This window comes from Falco rusticolus, chromosome 8 (assembly GCF_015220075.1).
Source record: "Falco rusticolus isolate bFalRus1 chromosome 8, bFalRus1.pri, whole genome shotgun sequence".
Lineage (NCBI taxonomy): Eukaryota > Metazoa > Chordata > Aves > Falconiformes > Falconidae > Falco > Falco rusticolus.
The window spans coordinates 56,916,537-56,934,801 of NC_051194.1; the positions used below are offsets into that span (position 1 = coordinate 56,916,537).

The 18,265-nt window shown below is 43.7% G+C and overlaps 1 protein-coding gene across 25 annotated transcripts in view; it reads right to left on the reverse strand.

Annotated features, from left to right (window-relative positions):
* The window catches only part of LRRFIP1 (LRR binding FLII interacting protein 1), a 112,146-nt gene that overhangs the window by 58,012 nt on the left and 35,869 nt on the right, over window positions 1–18,265 (reverse strand). For 18 of the 25 annotated variants that reach the window (XM_037396671.1, XM_037396669.1, XM_037396666.1 and 15 more), the window contains exon 2: window positions 5,818–5,904. In XM_037396671.1, the coding sequence (XP_037252568.1) occupies window positions 5,818–5,904 (87 nt within the window). Of the gene's footprint in view, window positions 1–5,817; window positions 5,905–12,134; window positions 12,258–18,265 lie in introns of those variants that run through there. The other 7 variants (XM_037396667.1, XM_037396662.1, XM_037396660.1 and 4 more) reach the window with 2 other exon arrangements.

Below are 18,265 nucleotides of genomic sequence, written 5' to 3' on the forward strand. Positions count from 1 at the left end.
AAGCTTTAACTTTCCAATGCTGTTGTTTCACCCACACTTTGAGGCAACACTACAGATGTCTTGTTTTTCAAACCCCAATGCTTCAGGCTTGGCATAGCAGGTATTCCCATTGAGTGCAAAGCGAGACACGTAAGAAGTCTTGGGCCCAGGACGCAGGTTGACAATGGATAAGATAACGAGGTCCTTGTTCAGGGCTAGACACTGTGGAGGGCAACGAAGAGGGGCACAGGAATGAAGCCACGTGCATCATTATAACTGCTCCAGCATTTTATAAAACCTGGATTTTTTTTTTTGGTCATCCATTAGCTAACAGGCATTACAAGAGCTCTGTTTCAAAGTGACTGATCCGTCATCAGCACACTGTCCTCCTTCAATAGTATGTTATAGGAGAAAACACTTTTAAAAAACAACCTCTGTTGCAGGTATGTCCCCCACAAAGAGCTTAACAGAGTCAATAGACATCTAAGCAGTCAAATACAGGAAAGTGCTATTTAGGGTATTATGGTATGAAAAAAAAAAAAAAAAGTGCAAAGCATTTTGTCCACAGTATTAGCGGCAGCCTGCTTTCCTGGTTTCCTCATTGCAGCAGCTTTCCCACAAAAATAAAGTTTTGCGTACAGTAACTGTAGAATGGGACAGAACAAGCCAGTGAAGCATGGTTAAATGGCAGCAGAAGGCAGAAATGTAGAGTGTACTAAAGACACCTTCAGCATGGTCCCTCTCCAAATTTTCCTGTGCATCTTCACACTGGCTGTGTAAGAAAGACAGAGATTAACTACATCACAAAACTCCTTAATTTCTGCCCTGCATATGCAAGCACCAAGTTTCATAGTTTCACCCCTTCTGTTCAAGCCACAAGAATTCTGCTTTCCTCTAGTTTTTCCTGCACTGCCTGTGATTTCAAATGGCTTCAACCAATCCCAAATGCCAGCTGCACCATGAGACCTGCTGACTTGGATCAGACTTGTGGGTACCAAATCCTAGCAAGGGAAGAGGCCTAAGTCACAGTCAACAGGATGGGTGAGCAGATCAGGAGTGTTTGCAAGTCTTTTGCCCACATTAACTTGGCTTTAGTATGTTTACTAACTTTAGTACATGCTCAGGGAACTGGCATGGAAAAAGAGAAACCCACAACAAAGTACTAATAACACATTTTATTCAAAAAAAATACGAATCCAAACGAGGAAAAGTACTAACATATTTATTTGTATGTAAAGAACAAATTTACAAAATAGCAGAGGCAAGTTTTGTTCTGTGCCCTTAAAGCAAGAGCTGAAAATGAATCTAGGAGACAAGCACAATGCACTTGCCTTGAACTAGAAGTACAGGCTCATCCACTGTGCAAACTGGCAAGGAAGACTCTTATCCTGCAGCTTAAGGAGTGGGAGATCGTTCTCTTTTCACTTCAGACTCTTAATATCAGCTTAAATTGTGGTCTCCAAGTGTCAGTCCTCAAAGAGACATTTTAAGTCTTGCCAGCAGAACACACAGAAGGTACTCCTACATAAAACATTCTCTACAATTAGCCCTAATGCTACAGCTTGTATGCGTCTCGTAACATTAATGTTAAATATTTCTGGGGGAAAAAGGCTTTAATGTATCTTACACCAAGCTTCTAAGAAAAAAAACCAAACCACACACACTCCACTTTATCTAGTAGCCCCACGAGAATTAACAATTTGTTACTCAGAAAAACTGAGCCAACAGCTCCTGACTTGCTCTTCTACGTTCATTGAAAACAAGGATCTGACTGCACGCAAGCATTTGTCTCAGTAGCAAACACAACTCTAGAGTATGAGCCAAATGGACCGGCCTTAGGCTCTGCAACTGGAAGCAAAATGTTTGAAGACCACGGCAGCATGGTATGGTAAAAACACCGACAAAAGCCAAACAAACAAGAAAACGAACACCACACAGGACCCATCACTGCTCTGACTCCCACCAGCTAGGTGAGTACGAGCGCTATGGAAACACACAAGGAGCAAGTACCATCTATTACAGTTGTCCTTTCAGCTTAGAACATGCATTGGCATTGCCTCACAGGAGCGCTCTCCTGCGCTGACTTACTATGCGCGGAAGCGTCCCAGAAAACCTACCCTGACCTCCAGATTAATTATTTACACCTGTAGTGGATAACAACAACAACACAGCACAGAGTAAGTCAGAAACATTCAAGCGTTAATGTTTGTTAGATCTGTGCCTTTCTTGGAGCCTCATGACCAGGAACCCATTCTCTACTAAACATATAAATACACACACATATATGCGATTTAAGCATGATCACTGCTGTATCTTCCAAGTCAGCATACATCAGATCACAATTTTTGTGCTCAATTTCTTTCTTCAGCTTCAGCAAACACTTTTCATTTACCTAGTTTATACTTCCCTACTAAACTTGTACTTGTGCTCTCCTCTTTACCTTCCACCCCCTGGGGAAAAAAACCCCACAAACCAACCCCAAAAAACCCACCCCACCCCAAAACACTGGCACACTTACCCTTCTTTCTGCTGCCTGGCATGAGGTGATGATGCCAGGTGATGAGATGATACTGCCTCTGCAACACACCTGCAATCCCGCCCCACCACAGCAAATGGCAGCAGCTTTCCACAGTGACTTTCCCACATCTCGCACTGCAGAGCAGACTGTTTTCTTCCAAAAGCCCACCTATTTCTGCTATATAACATCTCCAATTACTGCTCTACTACAGCAGTATGTAACTTCACATTAAGTTTGCAGAAGAATTCTTGGAGTCACCTTGTGTTCCAAACCAAGTTTACTAAAGCTATGCCTCCAAGCACACAGAGCACAAGATGAATAGCAGCAACCACTGGCAAGAGGTACGGCAGCCTGTGCAAGGGCTGAGCCCACACCTGCACCAAGCGTGCTCACCACCATCTAAGGCCAAGCTGTCTGCCACAAGCTTCTCAGGGTACGCTCCTTTTGAAAGGAACTCATCAACAGCGTGGCTGATTGTGAATACAATTTTACGTTTCCAAAATAATAGACTATGCAGCAATTTCTGCTGTCAGTTGTGTTTTACACAAAATAATTTCTGCCAAAAAGAAGAGCTCGGTGTGATATTGCTTAGTCTTCACCATTTACCTATATGAGCTTTACTACACAGCTGTGACTAGACTTTGGTGCACTCTTCACATGTGGCTAGCGAACGGAACCAGCACAGGGCATTTTAATAGCTTTGTGATGAGATGGCTGCTCATTCTACCTACAGAAACATTCATAACACAACAAAAATCTCAGGCACCAGGTGCTTTTGCATTGGTATTTCTTTTGTAATGGCAAGCAGAACATTAGCTGAATCACATACGCGGGCTTATGATGTAAGTCACCCAAGTATTTAAAAATGCAGAAAATAAAGCACAAGATTTAAAAAGGCATTAATACTAGATGGTAGGCAGGAGAAGAGCCAACTTCCAGCCCAAATCTTCAACATACCCTACTTTGCAGCCAGTGAGAGCTATACTGCCACGATTCTAGCTTGTAATGGTAGCATCTGGAATCTTTTAACCCAGATCAACAATGTAAAAATATTCTCAAGTATCCCGTGCTCCACAACAAGCCTGTCAGGGCATGTATACTTCTTTAAGCATGAACAAGTACACACACACGCAATAAATCTATTTATTGCTTTTTAACTCCCATAACTGGCTCTAAAAAGCCTCTGAAGTAGTAAAGCAAGTGCTTAAAGTTCTGGTTATTAAACACGGCAGTAGTGGGAATGTGTTATTTCTTTCTCTGACAAGTTCATGATGGAAACTGAAGATGGCAGACAACAAGCTGTACAGACACCAGTATCACAGTACGTTCTCCTCCAAGAAAGGAGTAGGTGCCAAATCCCGTGTTGCTCACTGCTTGGCATTTTCTGTATTTATGGGGGTTTTTATTATACCTGCAAGATACTTGTGGCAACAAAAAAGCTTCCTGCAGACATCCTTACTAGCTCTACCTTGCACCTGGGGGGGTGAGATTAAACTATCTGAAAAAGTTATAAAATATTAAATAGATGTGTAGTTGCATCATGTCATTTATGCCAGTGAACTACAAAACAGATTGTAGTGGATATCTGGCTTAGCTTTCACTGTTAGTATTTCAGAGCGATAACCTGCGCTACTCAATGTCTATATATACAACGAAGTTTTCACAGGTTTTCAGATCACTAGCTCTTCAGGTATTACTGCAGGAACATGCACGCAAGCTTTAGTTTTCATACCAAAACTTCAATTTACTAAGACACTCTTTACAGCATCAGCCTTTAATCTTCAAAGGGGTCATCAGCTCCATTAAGGTTATCTGCAAATTATATGGCAACACCATTGTCAGCTGCCATGACACCCGTATTTACTTTGCTGCCCAAACAAAACGCTTAGTGGTTGTTTACCACGGATCTTCTACAGGCTGCTCGGCAAGTCCCATCACTCAGGCTGAGGCACAGCAGGCAGCTTGACAGTACCAATGCTTATCTGCAGCCCAGGCTTTCTGACTGTGATCCAGGTTGCAAGAAACATCCTTCAAAAAGCAGCAGCTGTAGCAGAAAAAGGCTCCTCTCTTCCACAAGCACTGTGCTTACAGCAGTGCTCCCCCACAACTCTTACTCCCGGTGTGTTTGCAAGTATATCTAACCCTGCTGTGGCTACGGGGTGCTGAGACACATCCAGACATGCCTCAGCTAGGCAAGACACTCCAGCACAAAGCTGAGCACGGGCAAGCTGCCCGAGAGCTTCTTTTACAGGCTGATGACTGCAGCCTGCACCAACACCAGCCTGCTAGCACATCCCGAGCCACCGTTTAAAAAATGAAACTGAACCCTCCTCTGCACCCTAGAGCACAGGTGTACATTTATACTTACTACGTATACCTACACGCTGCCCCAAAATGCCTTACTTTTCCCCTTCCCTTCAAAATCTATCTGAAAAAGATTAAATTATGATTACTGTTGGGCCTGTTACATCAACTGTGCTATTTCATTAACTGCACATCAACAAATACAATTTTTAAGCCCTTCTGGTTCAGTCCACACATGCCAACCCATGCTTGTAGCCCCATTCTAATAGTTCAGCTTCTAGAGCTTCAAAACAAATACTGCTCTCAGTTTCTTGTAGCGGGGTGACATTTAGTACAGCTCCCACTTGTCAAACACAGCAGGAGAAGAACAAGACTTTTTGGTTTTCAAGATCATTCCTACGCTGGAAGCCCATGATATTCCACACTCTTACTATGCCTCTGCATGTCACTTGCTGATGGTACGAAACAACTACCTCTTCCAGAATTTGAGAGAGACTATACCAAGCATTTAATCTAAACACTCTGGAGAAGGTAACGTTTTGCCAAGTTCAGTTTCTATCATTACTCCTGCCAACAGCAGACCATCAGTTTTACAAAACAGGAGAGACCACAATGCCAGTTTCATAGCAACAAAGGAAAACGACTTACAAGTAGAGCTATACAAGGGCCTTGTCTTGTATAATGTATATGTAGATTTCTATGTTCATAGACTTTAACAAAGTGAGAATCCACTCCCTCCAATGCGCACACAAAAAAGCTGCATACTTCAAAGTTTAATATTAAACAATGATTACTAACTAATCATCAGTATTTTCTGTGAATAATTATACTTGCTTCACCGAGATAAAATTCTTGCCAAAACCCATTTTTTCCACGCTATTTGTTGTTCTGTGATCAACATTATCTCTACACAGACTATTAATGTTTCAATAAAAGACAGATTAATGTTGCGTTCCAGGATCTCTGATTACATTCAGGAAAGCTGATCAAAACACCCCCCAAAGACTCGACCATACCTCTTTCTGCTGTCTCTCCAGTTCTTTCATTCGGATCTCCCGTGCCTCTGCCCGTGCCGCTCGCTTTGCTGCAAGTCTTGCTTCAGCCTGCAAGTGGGAACACAGCAATGAAATAAAAGCCGGGCAATTCAATGTGAAACACACTTGTCAAGCAAGGCATGAAGTAAGGAGACTTGACTTGGCAAGACTGTAAACACATCTGTAGGAGTTAATTCCCTATTGCAAGTAATGGCCCTGCCTTCCATAACTTGTTATGCTTCGCAGTCAGGTAATACACCCTTGTGTAGGCACTACCATCGGTTAGCACTTGTGATTAAAAGTACTCTGTGTTTCCTTAATTACTATTTGTGTGGATAGAGAGGGAACAGCGAGATTTATTTAAGAAAGGTGAGGTTTACCCTCCCCCCACCCCGTGGTGCAGATTATTTTTTATTGATGAATTAATTTGACCAAGAGCAAACACATTACGTGCCATTTTTCCTAACCGCTGACATTGCACACACATACACGGGCACAGGAGTTAGGTAAACACTGCTGTTCAGCATGACCACATACAACTAAGACTGAAATGATGGAGGTTAGGGAGTAGGGAACCTGAGAAAATGCACTAACTCAACTAAAGTCCCCAGACGTCCACATTCAAGTCCAAACCTCTCTGGAGTGGAAATCTGCCAAGAACGGGCCTCTCGGGAGATCTACAGTGCTTCCTCATTTCAGCCCCACTGGAAGTGCTGGAACACGCTATACAGTAACATTTTTAATATTCTGCTTTTAATCCCAGGCAAAGCCAGCCAGTCTTATAGAGAAAAATGCAAGATTAGCTCAGGCTTGGTACAGCACGACCACGAGCAGTTCACCCAGCGGAATTCAGAATAGCTCAGCAGGGAACAAAAGGCATGGCTCAGCTAGTCACCCTGGTGTTACACCCAGCTCCTCTGCTTCTGAAACCTTTACTGTAAGTACAGCATCCAATTTATCAGGAAAAGCTGCAATATTATCAACGTCAAGCATACAGAAAATCAAGATGCCAGCATCTTTACTGACATCTAAACAGAAGAAAAGCCAGAATTAAAAAAATAAAATAAAATAAAATTTAAAAAAAATGGTGTTCACTTATCAGTACTCCCCCCACTTTACTGCACTGCCCCTAAACTCAAACTGGTAGGCAGGCAGATTCCTTTTGATGACTATTGCAGCTCCCTGTTGTGCAAATACATTCTATTTAAATGAACAGAGTTTTTAATTCTTGCAACACAGACTTCAGCCTGAAAAATTACTTGTAGCAACGGAAAAACCTTCTCAGAGGATAAAACACACCCATGGCAGAAAGAACAAAGGGTTGGTTTTGCACAGAGCCCTTTCTCTTTTCAGTTCATTGCTTGAATTTCGAGGTAACTGGCTCCGCTACGGACAGAAACTGCAAAACACACTCACAGTCTCATATTTAGAGGACACCTCCACACTGCACCCAAAAATTGTCCCCCTCTCATCACTGCAGGGTGCCATCAGTTACAGAGCCAAATGCTGGCAGGCTCCAGGGTGCAGGGACATACTATTACCACAAGTGTTTTCAAGGGACCATGACTTGCCAACCCGAAGCAGTTTGTCTAGAAAAAAAAAACACAACCAACCCACATCCCTGCTGCTGGGCAAACACGAGATGGAATCCCTGCCAGGCAGTGTTATGATTTACCTGCCGTGTTTGCAATGGTTTATGACACCCACTATATAAACATGCTCTAGGACATATGCTAAAGGTAAGAAATCACAGCGCTGGAACAAGTATGATATTGACTTGACGTGATCCATTGCAGTACCTCAAGAAACGCTACTGTGAGTCTATCCCACAGTCAGTACCACTGTGAATGCAGGATGGAGTCAGAGATGAGGACTGCTCCCGGCTAAGCATCACAAGAGGCTGCCAGGTGACTCATATGATGCTACGTAAGGGTAACGACCACCATCTTTTGCCAGTAGCCACTCAAACGGCATGCATTTACCCCAAGGAAGGGGAATCTTGCCCTGAGATCTCCAGCTCATTAATGATTTTTTGGCAGAGAGGGAACAGGAGATAATGCCTTTCCCTCCTTACAGTTTAGAGAAATACTCCCTCATCCTGAAATGCGAACTGTAAGTAGTCTCAAGGAACAGCACAAAAACAAAAAGCAAACAAACTTAAATCTGTACAAACATTTGCAAATTGCACCTAATTTAGGTGAAGAACAACATCAGTGCAAGCAATTAGCTATATTTTTCCTTTATGGAAAATAAAAGGGCCCTAAAGCCTCCATAAGCAAAATATACCAAACAGTACAGAACTGTGTCCAGTTTCCCTCTCCTGCCAGAAAAAGACAGAAACAAGATTATTTTGATGTTAACATTATTGTAGATGTCATCTTGATGAATTTCAATAGCCAGCTGAACTTTCACATTAGAAAAGCTAGATGCCTGTATGTAAAATTCAGGCATTGCACTTCACGTGTACATACATCCCCTTCCCTTTTCCTTGTAGGAGAAGGACCAAAGGATTTATATGCTTGCTAGCTATGTTACAGAATTATGTATCCTCCAGAAGTGAGCACAACATACAATGAAATAAAGCAACTTGAAAAATGGACAGGGGGAGGGGATATGGGAGTTTAGCAAGTTTTTCTCAGGCCTTCTTGAAAGCAAGGCTCACCAGTTCCCTAGATACCAACATCAACTACAGTTAAGTTAAATTCATTTTACTTTGTGCAACTTCATACACGTAACCTCTCATTTATTAGGATACATTTCACTTTTAAGTGGTAATCCATGGGGTGTCTCTATTCTCTTTCAGCTTTGCTGTCTTCTACCTGCTCGATCAAAGCCAATCTGCAAACCTCTAAGACATCATGCAAGAGTAAGAAACACATTTTCACTCAGTATCTTTGAATAACAATGGCTTACATCTTGGAACAAGCATAATTCTTTATTTATGAACTTTTTCTTTCCATAACCACACAGCTTACTAGCATGAAGTATCCTTCAATACAAACAAGAGAAGCAATATTTCCTGGATCCTTTAAAATGACTTTTTAAGTTTTTAAAGTTAAAAATCTGCCATTGCTACATTCTAGTACCTGTGCAAGAAATCAACAAATTGTTATTCCACCCAGAACACTAGTATTTTAAAGCAACTTTATCACATCAAAACAAAGAATTACAGAATCATTCCGGCTGGAGGTCTGAGTTCATTTGTGCCTGACAAAGGTGATGTGTAAGAAACAAACTCTTAACGCGTTTTTGAATGCACAACAAAATGAGACTACAGACGACAAGAAATACACAAGAAGAAAAATTTTTCAGTGCAACGATGTGATCAGTACAATAAGCACATTAATATTTCTGTGCTATAAATACCTTGATTTCTTGCACACCCTGCAAACAGCAAGTTTAACTTCACATTTCTCTCTCTGCGCTGACTAAACCGAAACAAGCTTTGCCTGGATGACTTTGGCCTTCATCCAGCTCAAGCACTTGTCAGAGCCCAGACCCAAGTCACCTCTAAGGGCAGCAGCAGTAACACAGACACCACAGCCTGCAAGAGACACAACTGAACATCATGAAACCACCAGTAAATTCATACAGACTCAGGAAATTCAGACTACAAAAGCTAAAATGAAAGTCTCAAGGTTGCCAGCATAAATATCTATTCAACAGATTCAAAAGAGGAAAAAAAATAATCAGTAAGATTGAAGGAAGTAATCTTAAAATCATCTAAAATTCACGAGTGACTCAGAGAGCAATACAGGCCTCGATCAAAAGTGACAGATCACTGGCAAAAACAGAAGAATAAAAATATGAAGCCTAATTACACTCATTACAAAGCTTTTGTAACTTCCCTTTTATGAAGTATTGCTCATCTGACAAGGAGAACTGGCAGCTTCAGCCACACTGTGCATGTCATAAAAAAAAAAAAAAAAAAAATCTTCCCAAGGGGCTTCTGTAAAGCCCCGAGAACAAAACCAGAGGAGATGGCAACCACACTGCCAAGATGAACATGGAAATGCACACCAGCTGAAGAATAATCGCCTTAATTTACGTGACTTGCTCAAATACTACAATCATACAGCCTGCATTTTTGTCTTTTTATTGTATGTCGCCTGGAATGATTTATACCCACTAAGCCCTGAAACAAGTATGCTGTTGCAAAACGCTCATTGCTTTTGTTGGTCCACTTGCTCAGCACTTGACGCCCCTGCTTAAGGGTCACTTCAGTTTTAAAATCCAGTCCTGTGCAGCAGCAGATCTTTACCCTGCTTTAAGAAGTTCAGTACATTTAGCTCCGAACAGGGAAAAACTAAAGCAGGTTGTAACCTGGTTCACTACTGAAGTACAACTGCATCTGAAAAAAAGCCAAAGCAGGTATGTGATACCAGCGGGAAAGGGTGAGGAGCACCTTCTGCCATCTGCAGCACGAGGCGCTGGGAAGTGGGAGTATGGGATCTGCAACTGCAGAGGAGTTACCCCCACACACCCCCTTTTTAAATACCACTCATCAAGATGAGGCAAGGTCTGGCTGTACCCACAGCCAGCGCTGCCGGGGCCAGCGTGTAACACACAATGGTTACGGAAGCGACGGCTTCCTGGCCCCGAGCGCAGCGTCGGGGAAGCTGCACATTCATTATCATTTTGATGACAGAATTATTTAGGTGACTTGGTTAGGTAGAGGCTAATGACATACATCCTGAAGGTGTGCATTCTCACAGCTTTTTCCTTATGAAATGTCCAAGAGTTCATTGTTCAACTGGAAGCCCCAAGAAACGGCCAACAAAGACAGGAAATTATGCTGCTTTTTTGAGCAGTGAAAAATGACTATGTTGACTTGCCACGCAGCTACATGCGTAAGAGTTTTCGATCTATACAAAGAACCCCTTAATTCTAATGTACTCAAAAGTGATCTGCTTCAAAGACTAGCAATCAAAGTTAGTATCATATTTTTTGTGGAGGACTGAAGTGTTAGTTTGCCAGCAGCAAATCGTACTCAAAAAGCTTCTCTGATCCCACTGTCAAGAGGAGCTTTGAAAGACGAGTCTGCTGACTAAACTACACCTACCTGCTCCCTGTATGCAAGTGCTACTATGTATTTCTGCAATAACAATTACCAGGCTGATTTAAACTTCTTGCCAACATGCTTGAGATACAGGCAGCATGTCATTTTGGGGGCAAGCGTAATTTTTCATAATTGATGCCTTCCTGTTCCAGTATTCTGCATGTAAAGGTTTTTCCTCAAATGTGCACTGTATTTATGTAAGTCATACCTCATCAGACAAAACAAATCTAATAAGCTTTGTTGTACTTCTACAGAATTTAAAGCCTATGTAGGCAAGCAACACCTGATCTGCAATACTCCTGTGACACAGCTGACCAGCATTGCTATCAGGTAAAATTAGCGCTAACCCACGGCAATGTTTTTCTCATCTCCACTTGAGTAACAAGTGACTTAAACCAGCAAGTTTCAGGAGCTTACTGCAAGTCATCATGCACTCCTTTGCGCAGAAACAAGAGCATCTATAAATGACTTCTAAGTTTAGAGGTCAAACCAGCATATTTACCTGACATTTTTTGCATCTGAGTTATAAATATAAACACACTTTGCACCACTTACTCATATGACAATGACCCTACGAATCACATTGGGCTCGGTCAATCCACGTCCTCCCTAATCCCCCACCTTTCTCTTAAATGCAAATTAGTATTTAAAGGCAGAATATTCATGAACCTTTGCCTACACATCAGCGCATAAGGATTCCCTTCTAATGCCCACGTACCCGTGCTGCTGGTTAGACAGACGGGCCCATGACAGGTTTGCCTAACAGCTCCTCTCCCCTTTGTACAGTGACAGTGGCGAACCCCAGAGTGACAGTTTATGTCGAAGGATGATTAATTCCCCACTAACATTTTACGGTCCACGGGGGTGTTTGGAAACTTTGTTTAGAAAACATTTAACAGGTTGGGCTGCCGCCACTGCTCCCGTACCAAGCTGAGCGGTAAGCGGCGCACGGTTCCGTCTGATTTTTAAAGGCCAGCCCTACCGCACGCCCCGCGCGTTGCGGTGAGCTGCCTCACGCAGCTGTCAGTAGCCGCCAGCACCCACCGCCGCGCTGCCAGGTGCGCACCGCGCCCGAGGAGCGCGCAGCAGCGCGGGGCGCGCAGCCCATCCCCGGCCGCGCGGACACGGCGGCGCAGGCGGAGCGCAGCCCCGCACGGGCGCACACGCCGCCGGTCCCGGCCCCCAGGGCCCCCCGAAGCGGGTCGGGGGGCGGGCGAGCGGCCCCGCCGCCTGGCCTTACCTGCTGCCGGGCGGCCGGGCTGAGGCAGTCGGCCGCCGCCTCCATGGCTCCCGCAGCCCCGCTTCCCGCCGCCGCCGCCGCCCCGCGCTGCAGGAAGCGGCCCGGCCCTCCGGGGCGGGGCTGCGGGGCCGGCCCTGCCGCGGCACCGGCGGGCTGCGGGGGGCCGCTCCCGGCCGCCCCGGGCCCCAGCTGCGGGGTGGCCAAGGCAGCGCGGATCCCTCCCCCCGCCGCCAGCCCGCCTGCCTCTGCGCCACCGGCCACCAGTCGGAAATCCCCCCCGCAGCCGTGCGACAGGCTTCCCTGCGGCCGGCTGCATCAGGCGCTGCGCTTCTGCAAACGGTTTCAAAGCTCATCACCTCCTTTTTGGAAGATAAAACCCTCCAGCAATAACCCAGCAACTCCCTGCTCCGTGTACATCTGCCCCCCGGGCTGCACATCCAACCTGCTTCTCCCGGCATGCCAGAGATAAGGTTCAGAAGCACTCGAACATACGCTTATAAATACATATTCACACCAACTACCATTTGCATCACTGAAATAAACCATGTTAACTGTTGTTAAACTGCTGCGACAGCATCGGTATGGTGCATTGGGTTGTGCAGAGCTGTGCTTAAAAGGGGTGTCTGATGCAGATACACTGGCGTTGGTTTATTCGTTAAGAAACAGCAGTAATGTGTAAGAGTTTAGAGTGTAAACTCTAAGCAATAAAAAAAAAATGGGGCAAAAGGAAAGGCCGGAGGTAGAAAAAAAGCGCATATAATCGAGGTCTGAAAGTACTGCAGAAAAGTAATCAGGAATAGTGGCTGGGAAAAAACAAAATGTATTCTGCATTTCGAAAGGTGTCTTGTGATGACCTGGATGAGCCTACAACACACGAAGGGAAAAATCAGGAGGATTAGAGAACAAGTGTTTTGAAATGGCATAATGCCCAAGAAAAATTCAAGGCACAGTCAAAGCAGAAATCTTGGCTCCACGGAAATTAATGCCATCTCTCAATTCCCCCGATTTCATCCAAACCACCCCCTGATTCCCCTCAATTTCATCCGAAGCACACACACCCATGGCATCAACAAAAGGGCAGGGAGAATTACTGAAGGTTACGCAGCTCATTTTATCCATTGCAACTTTGCGACGGCAACAATAGAACATCGGAGAGTCATCTCTTCCTGGCAGCGGATTCTCTCCGGTTGCAGAGAGGCACAACAGGTCATTCCTTAGCAACAAACCCTGCACCCTCTTTCCCGGTCAGCCCGGGCAGGTTGGGGAGCCCTGCGACGCCTCCACCCCACTGAGCTCATTCTTTCCATGAGCTGCCAGCCCAGTACGGAGAATCTGTTCTTTCACACTGGGCAGAGCACATGCTGCCATGCTGCTGGCAATATTTTAGCTAATTTTCAAGCACCGGTACTATTTTACATCTTGGTGGCAATACTTCAACCGGATTCGTTGACAGACCCTGGACCCCAGCCATATCCCACTGCCCCTGGAAAGGCCAGACACGCTTCCTTTAAATAAAAGGCATTACGGATGTCTAACTTGTACCCTGGCTCTAGGAGAAACCCTGCTTATGTGAGGGGAAGCTTTGTGTTTGTAAAATAGACTGTGGTTTTACAAAAGTCATGGAATCATAGAATGGTTTGGGTTGGAAGGGAGATGTTAAAGATGACAAAGTTCCTATTGCCCTGCCACGGGCAGGGCCACCTTCCACCAGCCCAGGCTGCTCACAGCCCCGTCCAGCCTGGCCTTGAACACTGCCAGGGATGGGGCAGCCACAGCTGCTCGGGGCAGCCTGGGCCAGCGTCTCACCACTCTCACAGCAAAGAATTCCTTCCTAATAGCTAATCTAGACCTACCCTCTCAGTTTAAAGCCGTTGCCCCTTGTTCTATCACTACAGGCCCTGGTAAAAAGTCTCTCTCTCTCTCTCTCTCTCTGCAATAAAGTCTTTGAAGTCTCCATCTTTCATTAAACTCCAAAATCACCTGTTGAGTCTACAAGTTATTTTTTTTCTCTTCACTACAGAAAAAAGGACCCAACTTTGCTTTTAAAAGAAAATCCAAACTGTCTTAAATCCACTTCAGTATGTGTACGAAAATAAACTAATGTATACAGAAATAATACCTGTTCCTGTGAAGCTGGAACGTATTCACATGCCTCAAAGGTATTGTTGTTTTTTTGGGTTTTTTTTTAATTAGAAAAAAGACAGGCTTAAGCTACTCTGGAAGATGATAATGGAGGTTCAGTGATACACTATAGCCTTGTGTTAAATTTCTTCTTGGTCAGCCTGCTAGCTGGAGGGTATGACAGGTATGCCTGTGTAACCAAATGCGCGAAATGAAAGGGGAAAGGGAAGCCAGTCAGCCCAGCACGCTTCACAGGCACTCAACATGCAATACGAGAAAACACCTGCAATTTAAATCTGTCTTTAACAGACACCCATTTTATCCCCCAGTATGGTTTATACTGAAATCAGGAACCAGGCCAAAGTAACATGATCAGGAAACACTTTCCTGTTCGGGTGGTATAACCCACAATCCTAAACCCATTATTTAAGGCTAATGAAGTTCCTGGTCTGCTATGTTTCCCTTATCCTCTGTCAGCAAGTGCAAAGAGCAACAGAAATCTAGAATAATTGAAGGAAGACCCTGGCATGCCCTGTAGTGGTGCTTTCTGCCCCAGACAGTTGGCTGACTTTGCCTGGAGACCCACCCCGAGTGCCGGCAACCTCTCTGCTCTGCCCTGCGATGCTGAGCAAGTCTGTCTTTTGCGAACAGCCTCGAGCCCAAGACAAGTTACACCCTAATTCCCAGAGATTGTTCAGCATTTAATTGTGGTGCAGTAAACAGTATCAAGCATTGCAGAAATCCAGAAATCGCCACCAGTTATGAATAAGGCACTTCTGGGCTATGGCAACTCACCCCAAGGTAGCCAGGGGCCAGACACTGAACTTAAGTCTTCAGGAAAAGCATGTGTTGCCTTATATGTAGAAGTTTTAACAGAGAAGGGAAAGGAAGGAGAGTGACGTTAACCGTGTAAATCTGAAGCATCGTTAACAATGCAGCATGACAAAGTATGCATATTTTCATTTTAGCTGAAAATAGACAATTTGTTCTGGTTTGCTTGGTTAATGAGAATTAACCTCCCTTTACATTCACTGAGAAATCTGTACAGTTTCTGTACTGTCACTTGGAAGATACACTAGAGATGTGAGTAATTCCTACAGAAGGCATAAATTACTGAGGACCCGCATACACCCACACACCTTCTAATTACTTTCTAAGTCCACATAGAAACCAAGATGTTTGTTTTTATTTGGTTTTACTTGAGGAAGCACTTCATCCATACCTCAGGATAAATTCAAACACAGAAGTGTACTGTTGATCTGCTGGGCAGGAGCTGAAGAAGGGCCAGGAGGTCTTTTTCATGCTAGCAAACTTCCATTTCTCAGCAACACAGAGCTGACAGCATTCAAAACACACACTTTAGCATGTTTGAATTGATCTTTTATGAAACGAGGCCCATTCTGCTAGGCAGGTCCTGACAGATTTCCCAAGAACAGGAATTCTCTGCACACCCACATACAGTCTTCCTCATCCCTCCTGGCACTTGACACTCCACCAAACCCTTCAGACAACGCTAAATAGAAAGCAAGCATAACAGTTCTGTAACTACAGGAGCTGAGCCACAATCTAGGAAGCTGGTGATGCATTTTACTTGTTTGCTTGCTAAAGCTACTTAGCATTGTTAAGCTGACAGCGGTTAGCCCTTGCCCTTCCAGCTGCTGCTATGTCACTTGGGGGAGCAGGGGGGTACAGAGAGCACCTACAGAACACTGACTGAAAGTGGGTACTAGTCTATCTTTTTTTTTACCTCCTCAGAAATGAAGGGTCTATCTAGTCATACTTCCATCATATTCAGAAAGATAGCTGAAGTACCTCAAGTTCTGCTAAATATTGTGAATTCAGTGCACAATTCTTGTGTCTGTGCATTTCCCATTTGAACTAAGAGGGATGTTAATTCAGGGAGCTATATAAGCAGGAAGAATGTTCACGACGGAAATATGCATTACAAGTACTACAATGCTAAGTTGAGCATAAGAAAAGCATGCAACAGGGGAGATTTGGCAGGGGGTGGAGAATCAGCTGACATTTTTCAGAAACCTGGTAGATTAACTGTGAGTTCATCTTAGGTATGCCTAAGCAGAACGACCCCCCCCCCCCCAAAAAAAAAAAAAATAAAAATTACTGCACTTAGGACAGCAGCTAAGTTTCTGATTACACAGACTCCTTATTTCTCCATAGGGAACACACCGCACCTTTGCAAACATATATACACATACCACAAAAAAAAAAAAAAAAAAAAGAAAAAAAGAAAAAAAGAAAAGAAAAAAAAAGAAAAAAAAAAAAGCATGCTTGCACACAACAGAATGCGTTCCTCCACAAATAGACCTAAACCCTAAAAATCAGTTTCACAGAAGCACAACCCCTTACCTATAACTACCAAGGAGCTGCATCAAAAGGAAGAGGAAAAGACTGTACAGTCATTTTCGAGTTAATATTAAGATCACTGATAATGCAAGCAAATTCCAAGGACGCCTGGCCCCTAACACAGGTCACACTCAATTGATTATTTCTGTCTTCAGGATGTGTTGTGCCAGAGGTAGTTTAAAAGACATAGAAGCAGGGATCCAAGTAGCAATAAAGTAGACAAAACTTTTACAGACAGGTTTAAACACCGAAAAAACCTGCAACACAGAGCACATTGGCTCCAGCTTGGCACACCCCAGTATTAATACTTAAACAATACCAGCAGCCACCTCCCAGCGCTATCCATTATGTAACTCAGCTTAAAACATTTGTGCGTTTCCTTTATTTTCTTCAGTTAGTAACTTTTTTGGTGGACTTGGCAGCATTAGGTTAATGGGTAGACTCCATGATCTTAAAGGTCTTTTCAAACCTAAACAATTCCACGATTCTTAGAATTTCGGCAGCATCCCTACATACCAGATTTACAACTGGCTTTCCAAACAGTGGGAACAGACAAAGAAAGTCTCGTTTTGTGGAGAAAGTTGCTGGAAAGTACTTAATATTAGAAGAAAAATAGAGAGGTTACTCTAGCCCTTCCGCCCCTAGTCTTGTTCTTCTGATGTTCAAGGAAGTCTATAAAAAAATCCATGGAGTAACACCCATCTGAAGTCACAGAGACAGAAAAAAACCATGCACACATCTCACTTCATCATCCCTGTCTGCTGTGGGCATCCTGGCACCCTTGCAGCTCAGCTGGCAAAGTTAACAAAACCTCCTTGTAAACCGTAACCAAGGCAATGAACTCAAGTATACACAACCGAGTGCTTCTTAGGAAAACAATGTCCGGTTTTCATCACGAAAATGTACTGCCAGTATCAACAGATTATTTTCTACTGAGGCTAGAATGTGACACAGCAAGGAGGAAGGAAACTGCTGAACCAGGCACAAGCGCTTCTCACCACACTTAAGTCAGACAAACCGAATCGTGCTAGCGGGGAAGCTAGGAGATTTTTGGGTAGCCTATACGTGGCATGTTTAGCATTCAGCTCAGGGAATCCATTCAGTTTCAAACTCAAAAGCAATGTCGTCATGAACATTTGGATATCAAATCTATTAATGCCCAGCTACTATCAGAAAGCTTCAGAAATTTGAAATATGGGTATATGAAAAGTTATATGATCTTTCCATTTCAGAAGAGACAGATTTTAAAATAGTTGCCATAAGCCAATAAATTCCTTATCTAGTCTTAAACTTTTCTATTCCTTTGCTTAACAATGAAAAAAAAAAATATCTACAGAATTTTAAAAAGATCAGACCACAAAACCCCGATTTTGGTTAGAAGCATCTTACAGGACTCAAGTATACAGACATCTGTCTAAAATATACACACACAAAAATGATCCAGTAAGAGACTTGTAGAAAAGTGCTCCTCTGCTGGGGTATCCACAATATTAGGCTTTGCCATTTCCCAGGCTCTACCTCAAACCTAATCAGCTTTCAAGGGTTGGAAGCTGCATTAAACATTTCCACCGTGACTGCAAATTTTGCAAGTTAGAAAACCAACAGTAGTTTCAAAGAATACCACACAGAAGGGCAGAGGTTCTGCA